Here is a 25591-nt window from a genome sequence, read left to right as displayed (position 1 = left end):
TTTTATTATTACAATTTATTATTGTTAATAATAATAATAATGTTATGTCCATAGTGTTTTTTTTCCTAATCCACCTCTTATATTATATCTAAATAAAGGATAATCTCATGTTAGCTTATCTTAGATAACACGTTTTAATGGGATAAATAAAAGTCTAAGTACATTGTACGATGAATTTATGTTCTTTCTCGTGTTTTTTATGTGCTTATATAAACTTGTTGTTGTTTCATTTACGTCATTAAATTGTAGCCAAATGGCGCGAGAGAGAAAGAGAGAGATAGAGATGAGTGGGCGGGGCCAGGCTGAGCCTGCGTTCTGATTGGCTGTCGCTGCTGAGCCACGTGACGGAGCAGGCTGGTCACGTGAGGGGAGGAGGAGCGCTCTGCCCCGCATACAGATACCGCTGCCTGCAGGAGCTCCAGCTGCCTCTCCGCGGATAAACTCCTCCGTCCTCCGCCTCAGAGCTCCTCTGCTCCCGCTATGTCTGCGGTCAGGGTCCTGAGGAGCCGCCGGTTCCTCCGGCAGCTCCCCCCCGGCCTCCCTGCCTCCCTGCGCAGACGCTACAGCCTGGACGTCCCCGCTGCGCTGCTCCGGACTCAGGGCTACTTGGGCGGCCGCTGGGTCTCCGCCGCCTCGGTGTTCCCGGTTCTGGACCCGGCCACCGGACAGGAGCTGGCCCGGGTGTCTGACTGCGGTCCCGCAGAGGCCAAGCAGGCGGTGGAGGCCGCCTATGAGGCGTTTCAGTCCTGGAAGCAGACCACGGCTAAGGTAGGAGGCTGCTGCCGTCTGCGCTGCAGAACTCCGCTTAAAATATCCCGTTTTCACCGTGAAGGCCGAATATTTACCGAAGAGAGAAACGGAACCGTCGGTGCCTCCGGTATGCGTGTTAACCATTAACGCGCTTTGGTTCGGCGCACACGTAGGCCACTAAAAGCTTTCTATTCCACAGTTTTCAGCAGCTCCAGGGATGTTTCTGCAGCAGCTGAGGGAGGCAAAGCATTTTAGGAAGCTTCATTATTTTCACATTTCTGCACACAGATGAAACGCCAGCAAAGCCTAATGAATATGTGGCATTCGGCTGCTCAATTAACGCATGCACACACATGCACTGCAACCATTAATTCACTGCAACCATTAATTCACTGCAACCATTAATTCACTGCAACCATTAATTCACTGTAACTATTAATTCACTAATTCACTGTAACCATTAATTCACTGCAACCATTAATTCACTGTAACTATTAATTCACTGCAACCATTAATTCACTGCAACCATTAATTTACTAATTCGCTGCAACCATTAATTCACTGGAACCATTAATTCACTGCAACCATTAATTCACTGTAACTATTAATTCACTAATTCACTGCAACCATTAATTCACTGTAACCATTAATTCACTGCAACTATTAATTCACTGTAACCATTAATTCACTGTAACTATTAATTCACTAATTCACTGCAACCATTAATTCACTGTAACCATTAATTCACTGCAACTATTAATTCACTGTAACCATTAATTCACTGTAACTATTAATTCACTAATTCACTGCAACCATTAATTCACTGTAACCATTAATTCATTGCAACTATTCATTCACTGCAACCATTAATTTACTAATTCACTGCAACCATTAATTCACTGTAACCATTAATTCACTGTAACTATTAATTCACTGCAACTATTAATTCACTGCAACCATTAATTCACTGCAACCATTAATTTACTATTTCACTGGAACCATTAATTCACTGGAACCATTAATTCACTGCAACCATTAATTCACTGTAACTATTAATTCACTAATTCACTGTAACCATTAATTCACTGCAACTATTAATTCACTGCAACTATTAATTCACTGCAACCATTAATTTACTAATTCACTGCAACCATTAAATCACTGCAACCATTAATTCACTGTAACTATTAATCCACTAATTCACTGCAACCATTAATTCACTGTAACTATTAATTCACTAATTCACTGCAACCATTAATTCACTGTAACCATTAATTCACTGCAACCATTAATTCACTGTAACTATTAATTCACTAATTCACTGCAACCATTAATTCACTGTAACCATTAATTCACTGCAACCATTAATTTGCTAATTCACTGCAACCATTAATTTGCTAATTCACTGCAACCATTAATTCACTGCAACCATTAATTCACTGCAAAAATTAATTCACTGCATGCCACCTTATAAACTTACCTTTAATCTGAAAATCTGGTCGTTATCTCTTTAAAAACTCAATATATTTATCAGCCATATACAGGGTCTGTGCATACATATTTAAGTGTTTTATCATATTTAATATACAGGTATAGACATGGAGAGGCTGGAAAATACATGAGCCACTCCATCAGGAAGTTTATGTGCCAGTTTTAGTACTTTAATAATTGAAATATAACAGCAGGTTTTGCACATACAGCATAATATTAAAATGTTAAATATTTAATTATTTAGAAAACAATAGTCTTCATCTTCACTGGTTCGGTGTTCCAGCCCAGGGGTCGGCAACCTTTACCACTCAGAGCCATTTGGACCATTTCCACACAGTAAAGAAAACCCTGGGAGCCACAAAACCCTTTAGAAATTTGAAATGAAATAACTGATATAACAACAGTTTGTATAAACAAACTATACTGTGTTACACTCAACGAACCACTGCAGAGAAAATGAAATAACATTTCTGAAAGCAACAAAACGTTTTTAACTCTGGAAAAAAGACGTTGGGTTGAAGGTTCAGTGAAATACTCGGTGTCTCTCTGAGTCCTTGTAGAAACAATGTGAACTTAAATTATCGCCTGGCAGCAACAGAAATGCCGTCATCCTGTGACTGGCGCCGTGCCGTCAGCTTTCTACCTGCACCGCCGACAAGCCTGATGGCATGATGAACCTTTATTGTGACGGTTGTAACTGCGACAGATTTTTATTTTGCGTCGACCCAGTTGGGACACTGAAGGGTGTGTGCAGCTAAAAACGTTTGGGAACCGCTGTTTTAAATATTAAAATATTTTAGTTGTTACAATATCGCCACAATCCAAATAGAATTTAATTTTGAAGATGAACTAAAACAAAATACATTTTAATCAAATCGTTCCAGCCTCTCAGCAGCAGCAGCGTCTGATCCTCTGACCGATCGCTGACTCTTCCTGCAGCTAATCATCAGCAACAGGCGCCTGCTTAGCATCAGGATCACCGTTAGATGCGCTGATGCTAGCTTACGGAGTCGGACCGTTTATTTATTTGTGTAGTGAAGGAGCGTTCAGAGCTGCCTTCGTCCAGTTCAGGTCCTGCTGAGCTCTTCTGGAGCCAGGAGGACAACATCTCAGCCGTGATGACTTCCCTCCACCTTTCCTCTGCTGCAGGAGAGGAGCGTCCTGCTGAGGAAGTGGTTCGACCTGCTGGTGCTGCACAAAGAGGACCTCGCCAAGCTGATCACGTTTGAATGTGTGAGTAAATAGTCCTGCTTTAGCAGCAGCTGAAGGCTGAGCATCCATGTGTCTGCAGACGTTCAGGGAGCTGCAGAGTCAGAAGCTCCCAGCGCAGAGAAAGTCATCTTAGTCCAGCTTCTTACCACTTTTTAAGCTTCCCATGCCTCCTTCCAACACTTAAATCAGAAGGTTAGAACCAGAGATTAAACACGTTTGATTGGTGTTAATATTGTGAGTGGGCGGATTTTTACAGATGATACTGTGATGTCCCGTTCTCCTGAAAGCAGCACAGAGGCTGACAGAAACAGTGAAGAAGAGAGGAGTTACGATCGGTGCGGCTGCAGAGCAAAGCATGTTTTAATGTTGCAGAAGAAAGTTTTTCACACATACGTCAAAGTTTAAACTGGTTTTGTTGTTAATCTTTGGTGTAAACTTTACCTTTAAGCAAACACCCTCGCTGAGAAACACTAGGCTAGGATAATGTTCAGGTCTGTGGGCTCATTTGAGTTTAGGTCAGCATGAAGCTCTAGAAAGGACAAGGTCCTCAGTTTTCAGTAGAACCTGCGTGTGTGTTGCAGGGTAAACCCATGCGGGAGTCTCTAGGAGAGGTGGCGTACTCCGCCTCCTTCCTGGAGTGGTTCTCAGAAGAAGCTCGGAGAGTTTACGGGGACATCGTTCCATCTCCGGCTAAAGACAGGAAGATCCTCCTCCTCAAACAGCCAGTAGGGGTGGCCAGCATCATCACGCCGGTGAGCAGACGGGACGAACGTCACCTTAGAGCAAAGTGTTCTGGCTCTGGAGAACCTAAATCAGGTCTGATGTTCATTTTGAAGATGACCTTGTTCCAGATGTTCCAGCTGCTGATTCTTCTGCACGGTTTAATGAGAAGCTTCAGTTTATACCGAGATCCTCTGTGAGACACTGAGCAGCAGGATGCAGCATCGTCTGTTTGTGACGGGGAATAAAAATGGAGCCTGGCAGGTTAAAGGTACATAGCCACGTTATGCTTTAAAAAGACCAAAAAACGTTTGATGATAAAATAAGGTTCTCTACACCAAGCCTCCATCCTGATGGTGTTTTATTGTCACTTTTGTGGTAATTAGCCCAAAAACAGGTGTGATTAAACGATATAATCAGATGTGGCGCCAGCTAGCAGCAGTATCACAGAACTACCATAATGCTGGTTTAATTAATAAATCAATTATAAATAATGTCAGACTGAGCCTGACCCTCTGCAACGCCTCACATTAAAGCAGCAGCTCAGGGTGATGAAGACCGTTATTAATTAAATAAACCGATGTACAGCAGCTGTAAGAGCCTAATATCAGAACATTTACTCACGTCATCAACTCTGCGTCACATCTGAGCCTCGGCAGGTTCAGCTTCAGTGAACATCAACGTTCTGACTGGATTCCCAGAGACATTCCAGGATTTTCCCTCCAGGAATCAGATCATTTGTGTTTTTGTCACTGGATCTTTCTCACCGCTGGGAGATGCTAACAGCCGTTAGCCACTTCCTGGTTTTAACCCCTGCTGCACATGTGCAGTACCTACTTCCATTAAAATCATAAATAAACATGAAAGACTTTATTTACTATGAGTTTAAGCAAAAACTAAGCGTAAAACACCAAAATAGCAACTAATACGCCAGCAGGACGTGATGTTTAATAAAACTTTGAGCTGCTGACGTCTAAATAAAAAAGTCAAATAACGTGGCTGTGCACCTTTAAGGGCTGGGAAGCTTGTTTCCTCCATGATGTCGATGTTTCTGCTCCAGTGCAGCTGACTGAGATGGTTAACTATGATCTCGGTGAACCAGGAGGACGGGAACATCTGAGAGGTTGTTCCTGCGTCGGCAGGATGTTCTCTCTGACTCCTGGAGTCCAGAACTCAGGAACGGAGTGAAGACGTGTGTCTGCTCTCCCCTCAGTGGAACTTCCCCAGCGCCATGATCACCAGGAAGGCTGGAGCTGCTCTGGCTGCCGGCTGCACGGTGGTGGTGAAGCCGGCCGAGGACACGCCGCTGTCCGCCCTGGCTCTGGCTCAGGTCCGCTTCCTGTCGCGCTTCGCTGCAGATCTACTCCTGAAGGAGCTCCTTTTCACGCCGCTTCCTGTCTCCTGCAGCTGGCGGAGCAGGCGGGGATCCCTGCGGGCGTGGTCAACGTGGTGCCCTGCTCCAGAGAGAAGACCCCGGCGGTCGGTCAGGTCCTCTGCACCGACCCGCTGGTGGCCAAGATCTCCTTCACGGGATCCACGGCCACCGGGAAGGTGAAGGCTTGCAGAGAACGTCCTGTGAGCGGCCCGCAGGAACCGACCGGACCTCAGGAGGAGCTCTGAGTCCTTCCTGTCTTTCTCCCTCCAGGTGTTGCTGAAAATGGCCGCCGACACGGTGAAGAGGGTCTCCATGGAGCTGGGTGGCCACGCCCCCTTCATCGTGTTCGACAGCGCAGACGTGGACAGCGCTGTGGGCGGAGCCATGGCCTCCAAGTTCAGGAACTCTGGGCAGGTGAGCTCAGAGACCCGGCACTCCGTGGCGCTGCGGCGCAGAACCCGCTGCAGAACCCGCCGCAGAACCCGCTGACTCCTCCTCCTGTTCTGCAGACCTGCGTGTGCTCCAACCGCTTCCTGGTTCAGAGCGGCGTCTACGAGCGCTTCGTGGACAAGTTGGGACGGGCGATGGACGCCGAGCTCCGTTTGGGTCACGGGTCAGAACCAAACACCACGCAAGGACCTCTGATCAACAGCAGAGCTGCAGAGAAGGTTGGTCTGAAGTTCCTCATGTTTCCAGAATTAACCACTGCTGATGGTTCTGGGTTCTGGATCAAATGGTTCTGGATCAGATGGTTCTGGGTCAGGTGGTTCTGGGTCAGATGGTTCTAGAGCAGACGGTTCTGGGTCAGATGGTTCTGGTCAGGTAGTTCTAGAGAAGATGGTTCTGGTCAGGTCGTTCTAGAGCAGATGGTTCTGGGTCAGGTAGTTCTAGATCAGATGGTTCTGGGTCAGACGGTTCTAGAGCAGACGGTTCTGGGTCAGGTAGTTCTAGATAAGATGGTTCTGGGTCAGACGGTTCTAGATCAGACGGTTCTGGGTCAGATGGTTCTGGTCAGGTAGTTCTAGAGAAGATGGTTCTGGTCAGGTCGTTCTAGAGCAGATGGTTCTGGGTCAGACGGTTCTAGAGCAGACGGTTCTGGGTCAGGTAGTTCTAGAGCAGAAGGTTTTGGGTCAGGTAGTTCTAGATCAGATGGTTCTGGGTCAGGTGGTTCTGGGTCAGATGGTTCTGGAACAGACAGTTCTAGAGCAGACGGTTCTGGGTCAGGTAGTTCTAGAGCAGACGGTTCTGGGTCAGGTAGTTCTAGATCAGATGGTTCTAGATCAGACGATTCTGAGTCAGGTAGTTCTAGATCAGACGGTTCTGGGTCAGACGGTTCTAGATCAGATGGCTCTGGATCAGATGGTTCTACATCAGATGGTTCTGGATCAGACGGTTCTGGGTCAGATGGTTCTAGAGCAGAAGGTTCTGGGTCAGGTAGTTCTAGATCAGATGGTTCTGGGTCAGACGGTTCTAGATCAGACGGTTCTGGGTCAGGTAGTTCTAGATCAGACGGTTCTGGGTCAGGTAGTTCTAGGTCAGGTAGTTCTAGAGCAGATGGTTCTGGTCAGGTAGTTCTGGGAGAGGTTCTGAGAGGTACCTCTAGAACAAGTGGAGGAAGTTCTTGGTCAGATATTCACGTCTGACTGGTTCTGACTGGTTCTGGCAGAGACGGTCCAGGTTCAGATGGTTCTAGTTTTGGATCAGGATGAGGTTCTGCAGCCTGTTTCAGGTTTAGTTCTCAGCTTAAACAGGAAGTGGAACTTTGGGAACTTTGGGCCGGACCTTAGCGACTGGGTTTGGTTCTCAGGGTGGAGAGATGCTGAGGTTCCTCCAGCTGCACCTGAACCCGACGTTCTCCTGAGGTTCTGATGGAGAACGGTTTTCTGTCTCCGTCCCTCAGGTCATGCATCAGATATCGGACGCGGTGTCTCGTGGAGCCAAGGTTCTGAAGGGGGGGAACCGCCTGGACGGGTCCTTCATGGAGCCCACCCTGCTGGCTGACGTCTCCACCGACATGCTGTGTACCAAGGAGGAGACGTTTGGACCGCTGGTTCCGGTCATCAGGTGGGTCTGCGCTCAGAAACCAAGGACCGGTTTATATACGCGGACCTCCCTGGTTCTGGACCCATCAGCTGCTGGTTCTGATCTGCAGGTTTGAGACAGAAGAAGAAGCTCTGGCTGTGGCCAACGCTGCCGACGTCGGGCTGGCAGGTGAGACCAGAACCTCATCGTTTGGTTCTCAGAACCAAGCCAACGTCTCTAGGTCTGGCTGTCGATGGGCCGCTCCACCTCTACGCCACACATGATGGTTCTGATGGTTCTGATCCGCTTGGTCCGCTCTCTGCTTGCAGGCTACTTCTACTCTCAGGACGTGGGGCAGGTGTGGCGGGTGGCCGAGGCGCTGCAGGTGGGCATGGTCGGCGTTAACGAGGGCCTGCTCTCCACCCCAGAGGCCACCTTCGGGGGGGTCAAACAGTCCGGCCTGGGCCGCGAGGGCTCCAGGTACGGCGTTGACGAGTACCTGGAGGTGAAGTACATGTGCTTCGGAGGACTGAGGCCCTGAACCGGGCCGGTACCGACCCGCTGGTACCGCAACGGAGCGGGTCGTATGTGGTTAACGTCTGTGTGTTGGAGAAGCTGCTGGTGGATCATTATGACCCGGTTCTGTTTGGTTCCACAGCGCTGAAATTAACACGTTCTAATCCGTCCTGCCGCTGGTTCTCCACCGATTAAAGCAGGGTTCCTGCGGTTCCTTAAAAAGTCTGAAAAGGCATTGAATTCTTCAGTATAAAACTAAGGCCTTAATCGGTATTAAAATGTCTTAAATCAGTCATTCATAGGTCTTAAATTTGTTACCATGTCATAAATAGGATTTTATTTTTGTAATCCATATCAAACATTAAAATAACTGAAACAATTTATTAATTTTTTTATTCACCGAACAGCCCTGTATTGGTTCCGTCCCAATAATGAAACCAGCAGGTATCTCAGTTCTGTTCCCCTTCGTCTCTGAAACGCCTCCACAGCCGTCTGCGTCAACGACGGTGATGTCAGAGACGGCTGTGAGATAGAAACAGATCAACGGACAATAATAATAATAATAATAATAATAATAATAATAACTGAACTTTATTGATCTAACAATGGAGAAATTCACTTCTGCATCTTAACCCATCCCCTCGGGGAGCAGTGGGCTGCCATGTGATGCGCCTGGGGAGCAGTTGCTGTTTGGCGGTACGAAAGCAGAGGTGTTGTGGACTTTGAACACGGTGAGACGGTGATGAGAGAACGTCCGGCACGGTGATGTCACAACGCATCATAAACACGCTAAGAAAGCGTTAAAGACAAAATAGCAAAGTTGCAACAGGTGGAGGAGGAACTGAAGAAAGGCTGCAGTACCACGGCATGCTAACCAAAGGAGTTAGCACTGATTATGTTGTTTTTAAAACTGATTTATTGCTTAATTTACTAGGGAATAAAACAAAGTTCATGAATTCAGTTTAATAGTTGTTAAATATGTGCTTTTAGCTTTGTTCCTGTATGGAAAGTTTTTTTAATCTTGTATATATTAAGTTGGTCTTAACTTTTTATTTCAAGTGGCATTAAAAAGTCTTGAATTTATCTTGCCTTATGCTGCAGGAACCCTGTAAAGGATCAGTAATGAATACTGCCACCTGGTGATGGAGTTAGGGAATGCACTTATCCTAAATGCCCGCAGTGACGTCATCAGCACCTTGGTACCGACCCAGAAACGGTCCAAAGCTCTAGATTTACTATGAGACCCAGTAGGTTTCCCAGAACTTTGATTTACCCGGTCCATGTTTGTGTGCCGTGGCTCCGCCTCCATCCAGACACACAGCTGATGATGCTGCCACTAAAGGAACGTAGAACCTCCATGTTCTGGCCAGAGGTCACGGTTCCAGAGATCAATCTGGGTTCTAATCCCTTCAGGGTCAGAGAAACGTTCCCATGTTCAGAGTCCAAACGGTTCCCAAGCAGGGCTGTGTTCTGGTGCCGGCCCACTGGGTCTGTTTCCAGAACCTTTACCAGAACCCAGAGAGCTGTCTCTCCTTTTAATCCTGCTTTTTATATCATCTGACATAAAGAGCTTTTTACCTCTGAACATTTATTATATTAGTATAAATTATATTGAAGCACTAAGCTCCGCCCATTCTTCACACCCTGGAAGCTGATTGGAGACAAACTAAAAACACTAAACATGAACTTTCATGATGACTTTAATCTCAGAGAACTGAAGGCAGCCAGTGGAACCGGGACTTTGTCCTGTTTGGGTTTTTCCTCTCGGTGCCGATGTGAAACGTCTGAACTGGTTTTGCTCCTGGAACCGGATCGGGTCTGAACGCGCCGGTCCTGAGGAACGTTACTGAAGGCAGACGGTGGAAAAGCTGCAGATGTTCGTCTGTCTTTCCTGTTAAAATCATCACTTTGTGAATCTGCATCTGAACTTATCGTCGTGTTCTCCGTTGTTCTCTCTGTAGCGTAGCCTGAGCTTCATCTACGTCACCGTACCATGTGACCCAAACTGCACTTTCAGCCTAGCGGTCGCTGAGGGATAATTTTAAGTCCTTATAAAAAACTTAACGGAGCAATCACGCTCTTAATGCCACATTTTTTGAAAATATGGTCACTAATGTATTTCTGAGTTGGTCGATCTCAGAATCAAGAAGTTCTTTAAAGGCCGGTTCTGATCCGATGGAGGTGAATCGTCTGATTCCAGTAATCTTTGTTTCTGTTTGATCTGAATTAAACTGGTGGGAGTAAAACGCGTCTTATTGCCTTATTTTATTTAGTTTTTCTGAACCGTATTGGACCAGAGGAGGAACCTCTGGTACTGGAACCTTCAGGACGTTAAACTGGGTCGGACCAGGAACTTTAACGGGTCGTCAGGCGGCTGGGAGCTGCAGCGCCAGAACATCTCAGTCCAGCTGATCGTCTCCATCGGTTCTTGAAACCAGCTGCAGGTCCGGGTTCCGGGTCGTGCGGTTCTGCTGCAGGTCCAGAGGCTCAGTGTCCGTCAGAACCGAGGAAAGCGGCGCTGAAGCTGGTCTGGGCTTCATTAGGCGGTCCAGATGCAGAACATTCACATCTGGGTCAGTTTTACCGAAGGAAGGATCCGTCTGAGGTCCAGACGGGCCTCTGGATCAGAACCTGAACGGTCCTGGGCAGCAGTGGGCTGCTCGGTGCTGCCCCCTACAGGCTTCAGGGTTAGAGTCAGCCTGGCGGTTTAACCAGAAGCTGCTGGGAGACGGTGCGTCTCTACGTCTGATTCCTCAGAACCAGACGTTCTGGTGGAAAGAACCGTCTGCAGCTGCTTCCTCTCTGAACCCCAGACGTCCCTCAGACCCGGTCCAGGAGCGCAGGAAGTCCTTCAGCCGAAGGCGTTGCCGCTGCGGCCGGGCTGGGAGCCGACGCGGCTCCTGTTGCGGACCGGGCGGCTGAAGACGGCGTCCTGGTCGCTGTCCAGCTCCGACTCGGACATCATGAGGCTGGAGTTGTGCTCCGTGCTGCGGTGCTTCAGACCTGCAGAGGACACGATCAGAGAGAAAGCTGAAACCGATCTGGACCTGGACAGAACCTGTGAGAACTTCTGACCTGGAACATAAACTTTACCCCAACCCTAAAGATCAAATCTGCACCAGTTTGTTTTGTTTTTTTGGTTTAAAATGGTCCAAAACCAACCAGTGAGAGCTGAGAAGGTTCTGCAGAGTCAGAGTACAGACGCGGTTCTGCTGGACCCGGGTTCTGCAGCTACTGAACGGGTCACCGAGGCCAGGGACCCGTCTGCGGCTCATACGTGTGATTTCCACCCGACTGAACCTTCCTGCAGCTCTGGAGAAGAAACTCACTGAATCTGGGTCGCAGCTCCAGCCGCTCCTGCTCGTCCATGTCGTCTAGGATGGTGTACCTGGTCTTCTTCCTGCCTTTGGTCCGCTTCCTCCTGCAGACACACGGCGGGACCGGGTCAGACCGGGTCAGGGTCAGACTGGGTCAGGGACAGGGACCGGGTCAGACCGGGTCAGGGACCGGGTCGCCTCCTGCAGGCCCAGACTCACCTCCTGCTGCAGCAGATGAAGGCCCAGCTGAGCGACAGGATGAAGACCATCATCAGGAAGCTGCTCAGGATCACGTACAGGACTCTCCACTCTGAGAACAAGCAGAGTCACATCACCGCGCCACTTCCTTTACAGCGAGGAAGACGGGAATAAAATCTAAAGCGTTACCACAGTTGCTCTGTCCGTCGCCGAGGTAAAGCCGGATCAGGTTCTCGGTCCAGAACGGGTCGCAGGAACACTGCTTGGTGATTGGGTCACACTGGCCCCGCCCCGAGCAGCTCAGCTCGCACGCTGACGTGAACAAACGAAGCATAAAGAGAGTCAGCTGTGCAAGCTCCCCGCAATAAGCCCCGCCTCCTAAGCTGACTTCTGATAAGGGTCGCCACACAGGGCGCCGCGCCACAGGCACCGGCCACCATTTTCTTTGGTTCTGGTTCCGCGTCTTAAACGTTTAGGCTTAAGAACAGAGGCAGAACAAACATTCTTAAAATCTCCAACAGTTTCAGTTCATGGAGAGTCAAAGAAAAGCTTTTTAAATGTTTTTTGTTAAAACTTAAAACAAGAATCAAAGACCTGGATCTGGTCTACAGATTTATGCTTCCAGAGCAAACAGAACCTGCAGAACCAAGCCAGCAGCCGGGTCGGCTCATATCAACGAACAGCACTTGAACGCACCACACAGACAGCCTGTGAGCCGTCAAACCGAGCCAACTGGACCAAAGTGTTCCAGTTGGCTCGGTTTCTGAGTCCAAACCCTTTAATCTGCTCCTCAGAGGTTATGGGACCGCTTCCTCCTCCAGATCTGCTGGATCCAGAACCACATGCCGAGACTGACCGTCTCACTTCCAGCCACCATTAAGCTGCCTGGACCATTCTGGTTCAGATTTTATTGGTAAAATAAAATCCTTCAGTCCTTCACTGGCCAACGATGAGTTTTCTAAGAGTTAGAATTTACAGAGCTGTGGAAAAGTATTCACCTCTTAGGTACGTCTTAAATGTTCAGGTAAAACTAAAGTTAAAATTATCTGGTTAATATAAATCTATCCAAACCAACCTGATGTGAAAAAGTTGTCACACCCTCACTAAATTATGAACGTAATTAACCACAGAACCCTGTCTGACAACATGAAGCAGGTTAAATCCTCATTTACTGATCCAGTTCTGACGCCTTTGGAGATGTTTTTATCACCTTGTTTCATTTGAACATTTTGATGATCTGAATCATTGAAGTGTGATAAAAAGCTAAGAAATGGGGAAGGGGTTGAAAACTTTAATGCCTACAGACAGAAGTTCCCTGATTATGTATCTGAAACATGATCGCAGACGGTCCGTCACCAATTTACCGACGGTGTCGACTCTCAGCACTTTGAAGAGCAGGAAGTCGCTCCTTTCTCTGAGCAGCTGCTTCCTCAGCAGAACCACCAGGCTGGAGGCAGCGAGGGGCCCCGCGGGGCCCTGGACCGAGAACTGCAGAACCGTACTGCAACAGAACACGAAGGCCCCGCTGTCACACAGCAAACAGGTCCAGGGGAAGAATTACGGCTCAGACGCCATCTATCCAGGTTCTGGTACCTGAGATGAGTCCTCCTCTGCAGCGCTCGGACCCAGATGTCTCGTTCCAGGACATGGATCACTGTGGCGAGCTGTCCCACCACCGCGTCCCGCTGAGCCACGCTCACCTGAGACACCGACACCAGCAGCTCCAGCTCCACCTGCTGGCCGCCACCAGGTTCTACAGAAACAAAGCAGGAACCCACTGCAGTTACCTGAAATCTATTTACCCACAGAACCTCAGCAGAACCTCAGCAGAACAGCCGTCAGCCTCACCTGGTCGGACCTCCACGGTGGCCGTGGCTGAGCTGGAGCGGCCCTGAGCGTCCGTCACCCTCAGCTGGAACAGGTAGGTCCCTTCAACCAGGTCCGACAGGTAGAGGGACGGCTGGGTCTCTGAGCCGAACAGAACCTCCTGCAGAGAACGTGGAGGTTATCTGATCCGTTCCCTTTTGGTTCTGTCCTGACTGAAACCGTTCAGAGCGGCCCGTACCCCGGCAGCTGGGCTCTGGCTGTCCCTGGTCCACTGGTACCGGACCTGGGTCTGGTCCCCATCGGTCACAGAGCCTTTGAGGACCAGAGAGTTGTTTGGCAGAGTGAGAACATGGCTGCCGCTGGCGTGGGCGACCGGAGGAAGACTCCTGGCTGCAGGAGGAAGGAGAGACGGCGTGAGGATTCAGAGGAGCCAGGAGATGGCGGTGGGGAGAAATGTTCAAATCTGCTGCTACAGAGACATTTAGACCTATAAAACCGTCCCTAGCTATGAGTTACTGCTTATAAAGTTACACAAAAAAAGTTAGATGAGTTAAATTTAGACAAAAAATAAATGGGGGTTAATTTTTCCAAGTCATATTTTCACCTTTTGATTCTTGCATTTATAATTGTTACTGTTCTAAACTAAATATTTACCTTGCCAACTAAACATTTAGCTTGGATCGGCATGTTTAGCTAATATGCAAATAAACACGATTATATGCGGAAGTGTACTACCAAAATAAAAGCTGGCTTATACTTTATCAAGTCCAACGACCCCAAAGCGTTTTACTCTACAGTCGTTCACACCCTGACGGTGGTGAGCTACGCTAGCAGCCACAGCTGCCCTGGGGCGGACTGCCAGAGGCTGTCCTTCATCGGCGCCACCGGCTCCTCTGACCAACGACTGAGATGGTCGGAATGGGAATCGAACCGGCAACCCGCCAATTGCAGGACAAACTCCCCAACCCGTGCTACCGCAGGTACCCTTGCAACTCTATCATTTACAAGAGAGACCTGCTTAAAGCTATAGTTAGTAATCCTGTTCAGAAACACTTTTCGTTATACTGGGTAAAATCGTCCTTCCATCCTGGCAGTAGTTCATATATTATATATTCAGAAAAAAGAGGTTAAGAATCGATCTCTGGAGCTGCAGGCCTGTAAAAACTGACCAATCCCTGCTGCTCATGTTTATGAGAAGAAGAGGAAGATCTCAGTAGAAAGAAATAAGACCAGAGAGGATTTTGGAGATTTCTTTTTCACACGATCCCCCTGAAGAATGGAAGACCTGGTAAGACGGTCTGGAGCAGTTATTCAGAAAAGGGACTTGGGGAAACTTCCAGAAAAATCACAGACCCTAGTTTTAAAGACATAAATCACAACAATTTAAAACAGCAATTACAAATTTAAAAGTGCTCGTGGTGGTCTTAATAAATCCAAATAAAGCACAGCTTCTCTCTGCCTGCACAGGTATGGGACCACAGTGGTGTTGATGGAGGTGGAGAACAGAGACCAGTCTGTCTGATCTGCTCCTCAGTTTGCCTCATGGATTTAAAAGAAGTCCTTTAAGTCTTTGAAATAAAAGGTCATTAAAATAAAAAGACCTAGAAGCCATCCTCTCTCAGGTTCTCCGTGGAGGGTTGCTGGGGGGCTTGTGCCTATAACCGGTCACTGGGAGAGGGGGGGGGGGGGGGGGGGGAGGGGTAGAATGCAGCGCCTGGCAAGGCTGTGCCTGCAGTCTCCCATCCACCCATGTCTGTCTTTCTCCTAATGGGCTGTACTGAAACAATATTTCCCCCACAGGGACAAATAAAGAAATTTAATCACGAGTTATAAAGACTGCCACGCTCCAGACACTGAGTATAACCGGCTGAAATATCCCCCCCCCCCCCCCCACATTCACACACTCCGACCCATAGACAAACTATACTAGACGCCTCATTATGTCGTGTGGCGCATCCTGTGTCGCCGCCATATTGGCTAGGTCTTTATAGGAGTGAATGCAGAGGGAGCAACTCTGCCCGTATTTTCTGCAGTTTACGGTGCAATAACTGGTGATAACTGCTGAAAGTAGATTATTTGGTGCTGATCAGCATTTAGAGCAGAGATTGGTTCTGAAGATGAGTTTTTATGCACCAATAAAACTACATACAAACATACCTGCAGTAGCAGAAGCCCATGTTCCCATGGTGGAGTGGTCAGAGGACACACGCTGAATCAGAGGATCGGTCGATGAAGATGGGAGGAACCTTACCGGGTCTGTCAGAACAAAAAGATTTTAGCTCTTCTGCTCACAGGAAGTGACCTTCAGCAGATCAGGTTAGTTGATAAAGGTTCTGCATAGGAACCTGAACCAGAACCATCTGCAGGACTTTTGGTCAGACCTGATGCATGTTTGTTTCCAGCCTCAGAGAAACCGCTCGGTTCTGATGTTGTAGCAGCGCTGATGTCCACAGGGTTTCCCAGGGACGCTGCCAGGGAGGGACCTGCATGAAGAGGTCCAGATAAACCCGCTGAATCTCAGGTAGGAGGTACAAGCAGGCACCAGAACCAAAACAAGGAAATGGACCAAGGTAAAACATTTCTGCAACTGGTTCTGTGGTTCTGACCCACTCAGAGTTTGTTTTCTGTATCATTAGCCTAAACATGTTCTGTCTCTGTAAAGACTCATTTCCATCCAGTTCTGTGATGTCACTGATTCTACCGAGGAGACAGAACCTCCAGAACCATCACATGGTTCAAGGTTCAGGTCCTTCTTCTCCTGCCTTCCAGGGTTCTGTTCCTCTGAACGGACCGGACCTTCACTTAACATTCTTAGGATCAGGGACACCTACCTGGGTTCACTCTGGTGATGATGATGTCATAGCTATGTGTCGGGCAGTGTTGGGGAGTAACGGATTACATGTAACGACGTTACGTAATTTAATTACAAAAAAAGAGTAACTGTAATTCGTTACAGTTACAGTGAGAAAATATGTAATTCTGTTACAGTTACTTCCGAAAATATTAAGAATTACAAATTTAGTTACATTTTTTTCAAAATATAAAGAAAAACCTTTGCGCTTTGCGCCCTGTATCGCCGTGTCCCGCTACGGCTCCTTGTCTCTATCACTCTGATGATCCATCCTGTGCTGGTGGAGCCTTCTGAAAGAACAGCAAGCGAGCGGACGTTTCACGGTTTTATTTCAGCTCAAGCAGCGCATCAAAATGACAGCCTTCAAGCTTGTTGACAGCCACCTCTTGTTATTCACCCACAACAATAAACAGTGAGAGCCGACGTGTGTTGTGAAACTGCAAAACTTTGTCTTAAGCGGAAAATCAAACGCGCGTCCACAGACAGCTCAGCGTTCACAGTGTTGCGTTCGTGAGCGTCGGAAAGCTATGGTGCATTCAGGAGCATGGGACATTTCCGTTTTACAACGAAAAAGGCAGAAAACGGAACAGAACTTAACTCATACAATAATGTATTTATCCAGAAACAGTGTGGGCTTTCTTACAATACTGAATGCTCTATAATTGTATTTCTGTTATTTTTAATTATGCACGTCTGCTAGCTTTTTATTCTAAAAAAATCTATAATATTACAGCAGCAAATTATCAAAGTTTTTCAAAGCCTGTTTAAAAGCTCCAAATTGGGCTTCAGATCATACAGCAACAATTGTGCTGTCATTGTTTTACAGGGCAGAATTTGCATTTGCTGACCCTTGTCCTTAAACTACTGATTGGATATACAGGAAATTCCGCTTTTTTAAGGTTCACATTCAGTTCTCAAAAATTAAATGTTGAACATGGGTCAATACTCATTAAAACAAAGTAATCAAAAAGTAATCAAAAGTAATTAGTTACATTACTTTTTAAAAGTAATCGAAAAAGTTACACTACAATTACATTTTAAACAAAGTAACTTGTAACTGTAACGGATTACATTTTTAAAGTAACTTACCCAACACTGGTGTCGGGGTAGGGTCGGCGCCAGGTGTGGGGGCGGAGTTAGCGCCAGGTGTGGGGGCGGATCCAGCGCCAGGTGTGGGGGCGGAGTTAGCGCCAGGTGTGGGGGCGGAGTTAGCGCCAGGTGTGGGGGCAGATCCAACAGCAGGTGTCAGCGCCGAGTATGCGCCAGATGTGGGGGCGGAGTCAGCGCCAGGTGTGGGGGCGGAGTCAGCGCCAGGTGTGGGGGCGGAGTCACGTGCCAATGATGGAAGAATTGCAGTTTTCTGGGTTTTCGCCTGAAAAAGATGAAAAATTAAGCTGAAGAGCAGCAGAAGATCCTGGACACCAAACCACAAGTCAAAGAGGTTCTGTCAGAATTTCTCCTGACCGAAACTCTAGAACCTTCCACATGGGTCAGTCTGTAACGTTCTCTAAGCACATTCAGAAATAATGGCTCTCTTTCCTACTGAAAAAATATATTTTCATTGTAAAAAGGAAGAAGGGGTTGAAAGAAGTCAGATAAACTGGAATAAATTCAGAACTTTTTCAAAGGATTTACTTAGAACCTTTCTAAGTTCTGTCCCGGTCCAACAACAAACTTCAATGAGTTTTTTGTGACAGACCAACACAAAGTAGAACAGGACAAAGTAGAATAAAATGGTTTTCTACAAACTCTGAAACATCAGGAGAGCGTTTGTAGTTCTGATCCAATGCCTAAAATACAATTTAGATATCACCTAATTAATGAGTCCTCAGAGGTTCTTTAGAGAACAACCAGCAACAGGGAACCCAGCAGACGGGTCAGGGAGGAGGTTCTGGTCCAGTTTAAAGCAGGTCAGGTTCTACAATAACATCCCAGCTTTGAACATCTCCCAGAGCTCTGATCAATCCATCATGTGGACCTGGAGAGAGGATGAGGAATACCATCCTATTGTCCCATGATGGTGTTGTGCCATCAAGCCATGAGGGAAAACCAGACCGAGTTTGTTCCTTGTACAGGCACCAAGGAACCGCCCCCCCAGCAGGGTGCCGTTACTGTATAAAGGCTCACTGCCCACACACAATCGTTCTCATTCTTCCCGTTGCTTTGTGGGAGCAGCATAGGGGAGAAACTCATCCTTCTCTGCAGAGGTTCTAACTGGGCTTCAGAGAACTGCCAGCTGGATCCAAGCTAAGTCTGCAGTCTATCTTCTGCCTAACCAGACGCCGGAGTAAAACAATCCATCTACGCCAAAACCAGCCTTGTGATTTTTCTCAGCTGTTGCAGGAAAGCTGATATCAGCCCAGAGAGTTATCTATTAAACATTAAATAAACTTTAAACAGTGTGTAATAGCACAACAATGGGGATTGTCCATTATCCTTCCAGTCCTCCTGTCTCCACCACCTGCTCTGGGTCCAGAGGGCATCCCAGGACAGAACCGGACCTCCTGAGGAGTTTATCCAGCCGCTTCCTCTCTGCTACTGATCAGCTGCTCCATCAGACCAGAGAAGATGGCTGATACCTCCACAGAGTCAATGAAAGGTCTGCAGCAGCGCCCCCTGCAGGCCAGAGGACCTCAGCCTCCTCAGCAGGTAGATTCTGCTCTGACCCGTCCTGTAAAGAGCATCAGGGTTATGAGTCCAGTCCAGTTTATGGTTCTGGTGAACACCCAGGTACCGAGAGGAGTCCACTATCTCCACACCAGTTCCCTGGATGTTCTTCTGGGTCAGAGAGGTGGTCTGGACCTGAGAACGTCCACTAGCTCCTTTGTTTTCCCTGCATTCAACCTGAGGTGGTTCTGCTGGTACCAGTCCACAAAGTTCTGGACCCACTGTCTGGAATGTGACTCGTCCTCCTCTGTGATGAGACCGACTGGCAGAGTAAGAACTTCTGAAGGAGGCAACCTGGTGAGATCTTTCAGGGACAGACTGCTGCATCCCAGATGTTCTAAGGAGCGCTTCCACAGGTCCTTCCTCCCAGCTGCTGCTAAACTTCAGAACCTCTGAACTCACAGCAGACTCCAGAACCGCTTACATCATGATGATGGTTGCACGGGTTCTGATCCGATAAGGAATCCTGTACACTCTCCCTCAGATGTTGATGTCCATTAGCTACTCTGATGTGTTGCTGAACAATCGTGCATAATGCATCGTTTCTTTCAAGTCGTTCTCTAAATCATCCGCCATCTTTCTTCTGTTTAACTGAATATTGCATTTTATCTGAATATTATGTGTTATCACTGATAGCTCCATATTTCTGATACGTTCATTCTTTGTTGCCTTAGAACGTAAATGAGCATGTTTTTCATATTACTAATCTAGTATAATGTCTGTGTTTTATTGCCACAATGTTAGTGGATCATAATCCTAAAGTCACTATGACCTGACGTCACTTCAGACATGTGAGCACTGGAGACACGAGAACTGTATATCAGCTCTACTATCCGCTGACTGCCAAAGCCAATGCTGCCGTATTTTACTCTGCAGGATAATGAATGTCTAGGATATGACTGTCTTTATTTTGTTTCACAGCGAGGCTGCTGTCAGGTGTAAGAGGCGAGACCGCAGGCTGGACAGAAAGAGGCAGACGAAGGCTGCAGCGGGACCGATGGGTGTGATTACTTTCAACCATGTAATCACTGCTCTGTTTCTCAATAAAGTGCTGCAACTTGACCACTTCACCGTTTCCTTATTTAATAAGTGTGGGAAGTCAGTTATTGTTTGATTTTCCTACCACACACACTCACGCCCAAATTTCCCCATTGTGGAACAATAAAGTTATCTCTGATCTTATCTATGGAGGCAGTGATTTCCTCCATTAATCAAAAGTAGTTTGTGTTTATAAATAAAGTTTCATTAAAATCTTGGAAAATTGTGAAAATACAGAAACAGGCTTATAGTTTCTCCAGTTTTGTAAAATGGTGATTTTAGCCGTTCTCTTTTTTTATGTTTGGAAATTAGTCAGTTTGGAAAAACGTTTCAGATATGATTCGGTGGTTCAACAATTGAAGCAATAACTCTGACTGTTGTCATATCAATATCATCATCATCAGTCAGTGGAGCTTTTATTATGGTTGTTAACAGCAGCCATGATCGCTCTCTTTCACTGCTGTGAAAAACTGAATGTTATGCTGCTATAGGCTTAGGCTGCTGGAGGACATCAGGGTCTATTTCTCTCTCTCTGCTGAGTTCTCCTACTGCTCTCCAATCTGCATTGTTTGTTGTTATTTCAGCTTTTAACTTTTTGTTCTCTGTCATTTTTCTCTTCATAGAAGGTACACTTGGTCTGGCGTTCTGTTAGCTGTGACATCATCAGGGGAGGCAGATCATCCTCTATTACCATCTAACATAGAAAGTACTCCTGGGTCAATGTGAGCTTCTGTGCTTTCTGTGTCTCTGCTCTGTCTTCTCTAACATAGAAAGTACTCCTGGGTCAATGTGAGCTTCTGAGCTTTCTGTGTCTCTGCTCTGTCTTCTCTAACATAGAAAGTACTCCTGGGTCAATGTGAGCTTCTGTGCTTTCTGTGTCTCTGCTCTGTCTTCTCTACCATAGAAAGTACTCCTGGGTCAATGTGAGCTTCTGTGCTTTCTGTGTCTCTGCTCTGTCTTCTCTACCATAGAAAGTACTCCTGGGTCAATGTGAGCTTCTGTGCTTTCTGTGTCTCTGCTCTGTCTTCTCTACCATAGAAAGTACTCCTGGGTCAATGTGAGCTTCTGTGCTTTCTGTGTCTCTGCTCTGTCTTCTCTAAGCCCCAGTGGGTGGAGGCAGATGAGCGTTCACACTGAGCCTGGTTCTGGTTCTGCTGGAGGTTCTCCTCCCTGTTAAAGGGGAGTTTTCCTCTCCACTGTCGCTTCATGCATGCTCAGTATGAGGGATTGCTGCAAAGCCATCAACAATGCAGACGACTGTCCACTGTGGCTCTACGCTCTTTCAGGAGGAGTGAATGCTGCTTGGAGAGACTTGATGCAACCTGCTGGGTTTCCTTAGAGAGGAAACTTTCTCACCAACCTGGAGGATCTGATGGAGTCTGACTTTGGAAAGAACCTTGAGATGACGTGATGTTAATTGGAGCTATAGAAATAAAACTGCATTGGATCATCAACTCCTCTGTTCTCAGAGTCGTCCTCAGCAGCGTTCCTATAACAACTGTCATAAACAAAAAGCTCCGGTGGACGGCCACTGATATAATTAATAATCCACTGATTATGTCGTTATCTATCAGTTTAGTAAATATATTAAAGTGTCGCTGTGAGTTGTGATCCTACTGGGTCTGTCTGGTGAGTTTTGAATAAAAGTTCAAACTGTAAACTGTATTTGGAAACACTTCTGTAGATTTATGCTTATCTGAGCAAAGCAGATCAATTTTAAAGTCCCCACAGATAAAAAAAATACCCTCTATTTTATAGTTTTGAACATTTCTTTAAATCCCTTGAGTTCCTGTAAATCAAGTTTAAAACCCTGTTTGTTCAGAGTTGCCTTTAAATGTTGAACTCAGATTGTTGTAGTTCACTAAAACGTCATTAGATTAAGTTTGTAGTCCAATTTATCTTCACCTGCTGCTGCTATTCCATTGCAATCTACTGTCCTCTGTAAGGTTTTATTCTCTTCTGTCCATATTCAGTACTTTGGATTTTGTTACTAAAATGCAACTCAAATAAACTTAACTTGCCTAAAGATTTCTTTGTTCTGTGGATACAGTTAACAATAACATTTTTCTTCTTTTCCATAAAGACTTCAGCTGTTATACATTCAGCTATGCCCTTTGGACTCTACTGAATAAAGTTATGATCATAACTGCTGCAAAAATGCACATTTTCTAAATAGCGTCTATGAAAGTTAAACAGTGTAATAATGATTTGCTCCACAGTGGCTCCATGTACAGTTTGACATGATTCTTATCGATGGACGTTGATGCTGCTGTTTCTAATAAGGCTACAACGAACATAGCAAACACTTAGATTTCTGTGAGTTTTGTCATGTGGCCACTTTGGAAAAATGATTGTCCACCCCGGTTCTACAGAGTACCGACTTTGGGGGTCCCAATACAGCTTTGTTCTGGTCCGTTAGATAAAACCCGAGCAAAACTGTGGTGAAATCTGTGAATAAAATGAGCGTGAATACCTTACCACACACTGAAAATGGTTTGTTTTGCTCTCAGGCTGTTCTGAATGGTTCTGGTCCACAAACAGTTTGTTATTAATGGTTCTGACCTGAGAGTTCAGCCCAGATCTGTTTGTGTTTCTCAGGTAAAAACAGGCTTTAGTCTTTACTCACCGTTTTCTCTGCAACAGCTGCATCTGTTGGTGCTTCGGTTCTGTCCTCGTGACCCGACTTGCTGTCAGACAACATTCTGATTTGGGTCACGTTGCTCTTTGCTTCCTCGCCTTCAGAACCCTCTTCCTGTGATTGGTTGAACGTGTCCTGGGTCGGATCCACTTCTGGGCCGGCTCTGCCCCGCAGCTCCTGACTGCCCTCTGAGTACTCCACACCCCCCATCCCAGGGTCTGATTGGCCCGCACGGGGCCCATCAAAGAGGGCGAGGCCCTTCAATGGCTCAAGGTCCCTTTCGGACCCCCAGCTGCCACCATACGGTGCTCCTCTCACCAGAGACTGCAGCAGCAGGGACTGCGGGGACGCCCTCTGCAGGAACGCCAGCACAGAGTCAGCCCCTGGCCTAACCTGGGGCTGACAGTTCGCCCCCTGCTGGCAGCTCAGGATGTAGCAGCGTCCCTTAAAGAGCCAGGCTAGGTTGTAGCCGGGCAGGTCGCAACACGCCACCACACATTGTTCCAGGGAGGCCACACCGGGCACACGCATGATCCTGCTGCTCTCCACTGCTGGAGATACCACCGCCTCTGGAAAGGTTGCCCCCTGCCAGCATGGTGACGCCACTGCAGCTGTAACAGAAAGTATGTTATTCTGCTGTGAGGGGCTGAGAAGAGGTTTAACTTATCTACAAACAAGCTCAGGGGAAAGTCCATCACACCATGATTGGATTTTAAAATCAGTTTTCACATTTCTGACTGTTAAACTCTGAACGCTGTCAGACGGTTCAGGACAAAGATTTTCATTCAACATTTTGAATGGTGTCGATGCAACTTCTGCCTGAAAATGTTCACCTGCATCTCCTTTTTTCTGTTCTAAGGAAAAATAAGATGCAGAGTAATGTAAGATTTAGCGACTGCAGAGTCATTATTGTGATTCCCCCTGTGAAATGCAGCCCACAGCAACACTTCTTTTTCATAACACAGGCAGACGGAAACAGAGACAAGAATGGAAGCTGTGTGAAAACTATAAGTGGAGTCAAAATCATTCATAAACCCTGAAGATCAGAGTCTTCTGCTGGCCTGAAATGTGAATTCTTATGTTTTCAGAGGTGAAACCTCCCGGTGATGATTGAGAGGGTCTCATAGCACCAAGAGGTTCTGAGTATTTGACCGGGTCAGAACCATCACAAGCAGCACATTCTGGGGGAAAACCTGAAAAAAATCCTCAAACTTGAACTGAGATTGTGGGAAAACAAATGGATCAAAATGATAACCGGTAAAGTTCAACCTGCTGAGACCAGTTTAAACTTTGAATGATGGTTCTGAAGGAACAGATGGCTTAGGTATGGAGATCCAAACAGCACTGGGTTTACCCTTTAAGGTCTGTAAGGAGGTTTTCTTTGCGTTTTATTTATTTGCAACTTCATCTAAAATGTTGAACAGTATAATGTATGACAACTAAACGTCATACATTAAACGTGATAACCCGGCTGTTCACCAATGCTGGCAAACAGAATCATGGCTGAAACCACTGTGCTTCAATCATTTCACAAACCTTGAAACCTGGAAGTCATTATTATATCAACTACTTAAAAAGTTTTTCCTACATCTGTTTGAGAAACTCCATCAGTTAAAAAATCTCAATCTAAGCATGAACTCAAAGTTCCTGAATGCTTTTACCTTCCAGGATGTAAATCAGGAGTAGAGCCGTTTCCCACCACATGGAGGCGCTGTTTGGATTTGCAGCCTGTAAACAAAGAACAACCGAAAGATTCTGGCTGACAAATAAAAATCATAACCTGGTATTCATCTAAAGTAACATTTTCGCTGATTTTCCCCGCAGGTTTGATCAGGTAAAGCCAGAGCTGCAGTTTCAGCACCACTGCGCTGGACAGCTCCACATTTAGCTCCGCCCCGCTGCAGCAGAGCCGGTGAGACTGAAGACAAAATCAAACGTCCACCACGCTAAACCGCATAGATGACGTTTTTTATACTAAAAGCATTTATAATGATCACTTTTATTAAAAGCATTAATTAGCAAGAACCCCACATATGAAAACCGGATTTCCTCCTGAAAAGATGCCAACTAAGAAACATTTCTCGGTTTTGTTTGTCAAACACCAAATACAATCAGTAACATATGAAGATAAAAACATGTCTGAATTATTAAAAATAAAAAGCTAGTTTATGCTAACAGAACATTTCACGTCGTCTGTGTCAAAAACCCGTAAAAATGGAGATTTCTGAACGGAACCACCTGCGCAGAGGAGCATCTGTTAATCCGCCATTTGCAAGAATTTTCCTCTAAAGGTGAAACCATCCGACCGTCCTCGTGCTCTTTAACACACAGCTGCACGTGACAGGCTATTAAACCCACCTGGAGAATACCTGTTCTCCCGGTGTGACCCGGCTCAGCGGTTCTCCTCTAGAACCCAGATCAGCGTCACACTCATTCTGCAGGAGGGAAAAGACGCGTCGCGTCCAGGCAGAGACACCTGTCCCACTTCCGGTCTGTGCTTACAAAATAAAACAAGAAACAACGGCAAGCATCGGTCCAAAGAAGAAACCTGAACGCTTCCAGTCTGCAGCAGCGGATGGAGCCCCATGGATGGAGCAGGGATCACTCTGGAGAACCTTGGTCCAGTTACCTTCACAGAGCAGAGAAGAACCTGATGTTCTCCTCAGAGGAGGTTCAGCTGCTCTGGGCTCAGAGGCTTCTGGGATGGACCATCAGGAACCACATGGACCATCAGGGACCAGGTGGAGCAGTTCTCCAGATGTTTGGTGGACCAGGAGAGTCCAGCCAGGCTCTGGGATGTTGGAGGTGGTTCCATGATGTGGGCTCCTCCTCTACGATGGCAGGGATCAGGATCTGCTTTCGCTCTATTGGGCTTTGTGTCGCACTAATTAAGGTCCCACCAGCTACAACATTTAGGACCCAAAGACAAAAATAGCATAAAATGGAAACAGTCCTGCAGGAACACAATT

General features: G+C 46.7%; 2 protein-coding genes across 4 annotated transcripts; one reads left to right on the top strand and one right to left on the bottom strand.

The window, feature by feature from the left end:
- The first annotated feature begins 345 nt into the window (after positions 1-345).
- On the top strand, positions 346-10332 carry aldh5a1 (aldehyde dehydrogenase 5 family, member A1 (succinate-semialdehyde dehydrogenase)). Its single transcript, XM_012854406.3, has 10 exons — positions 346-768; positions 3391-3474; positions 4035-4205; positions 5387-5503; positions 5581-5724; positions 5819-5962; positions 6058-6216; positions 7449-7612; positions 7701-7759; positions 7900-10332. Exons 1-10 carry the CDS (start codon positions 481-483, stop codon positions 8109-8111), a joined length of 1542 nt encoding a protein of 513 aa, XP_012709860.1. The 5' UTR covers positions 346-480; the 3' UTR covers positions 8112-10332.
- kiaa0319 (KIAA0319 ortholog) lies at positions 9771-25173 on the bottom strand. 3 transcript variants are annotated; one of them, XM_021311641.2, is made up of 15 exons: positions 24981-25173; positions 24284-24350; positions 22611-23233; positions 17386-17651; positions 16260-16303; positions 15810-15911; positions 15586-15684; positions 13667-13818; positions 13450-13588; positions 13195-13354; positions 12966-13102; positions 11791-11913; positions 11623-11713; positions 11416-11507; positions 9771-11089 (listed from the first exon to the last, which is right to left on the bottom strand). In XM_021311641.2, exons 2-15 carry the CDS (start codon positions 24324-24326, stop codon positions 10938-10940), a joined length of 2223 nt encoding a protein of 740 aa, XP_021167316.2. In that variant the 5' UTR covers positions 24327-24350; positions 24981-25173; the 3' UTR covers positions 9771-10937. The 3 variants fall into 3 exon arrangements, with proteins under 3 accessions (XP_021167316.2, XP_035991505.1, XP_012709852.2); XM_036135612.1 differs by lacking the exon at positions 24981-25173 and adding an exon at positions 24861-24973 and having other exon boundaries at positions 16260-16300; positions 17383-17651; XM_012854398.3 differs by lacking the exon at positions 24981-25173 and adding an exon at positions 24861-24973.
- Positions 25174-25591: the final 418 nt, after the last annotated feature.

Source organism: Fundulus heteroclitus, chromosome 3 (genome assembly GCF_011125445.2).
Source record: "Fundulus heteroclitus isolate FHET01 chromosome 3, MU-UCD_Fhet_4.1, whole genome shotgun sequence".
NCBI classification, from domain to species: Eukaryota; Metazoa; Chordata; class Actinopteri; order Cyprinodontiformes; family Fundulidae; genus Fundulus; species Fundulus heteroclitus.
The sequence above is the reverse complement of the archived record's forward strand: the minus strand, read 5'-3'. Positions and strand labels throughout refer to the sequence as shown.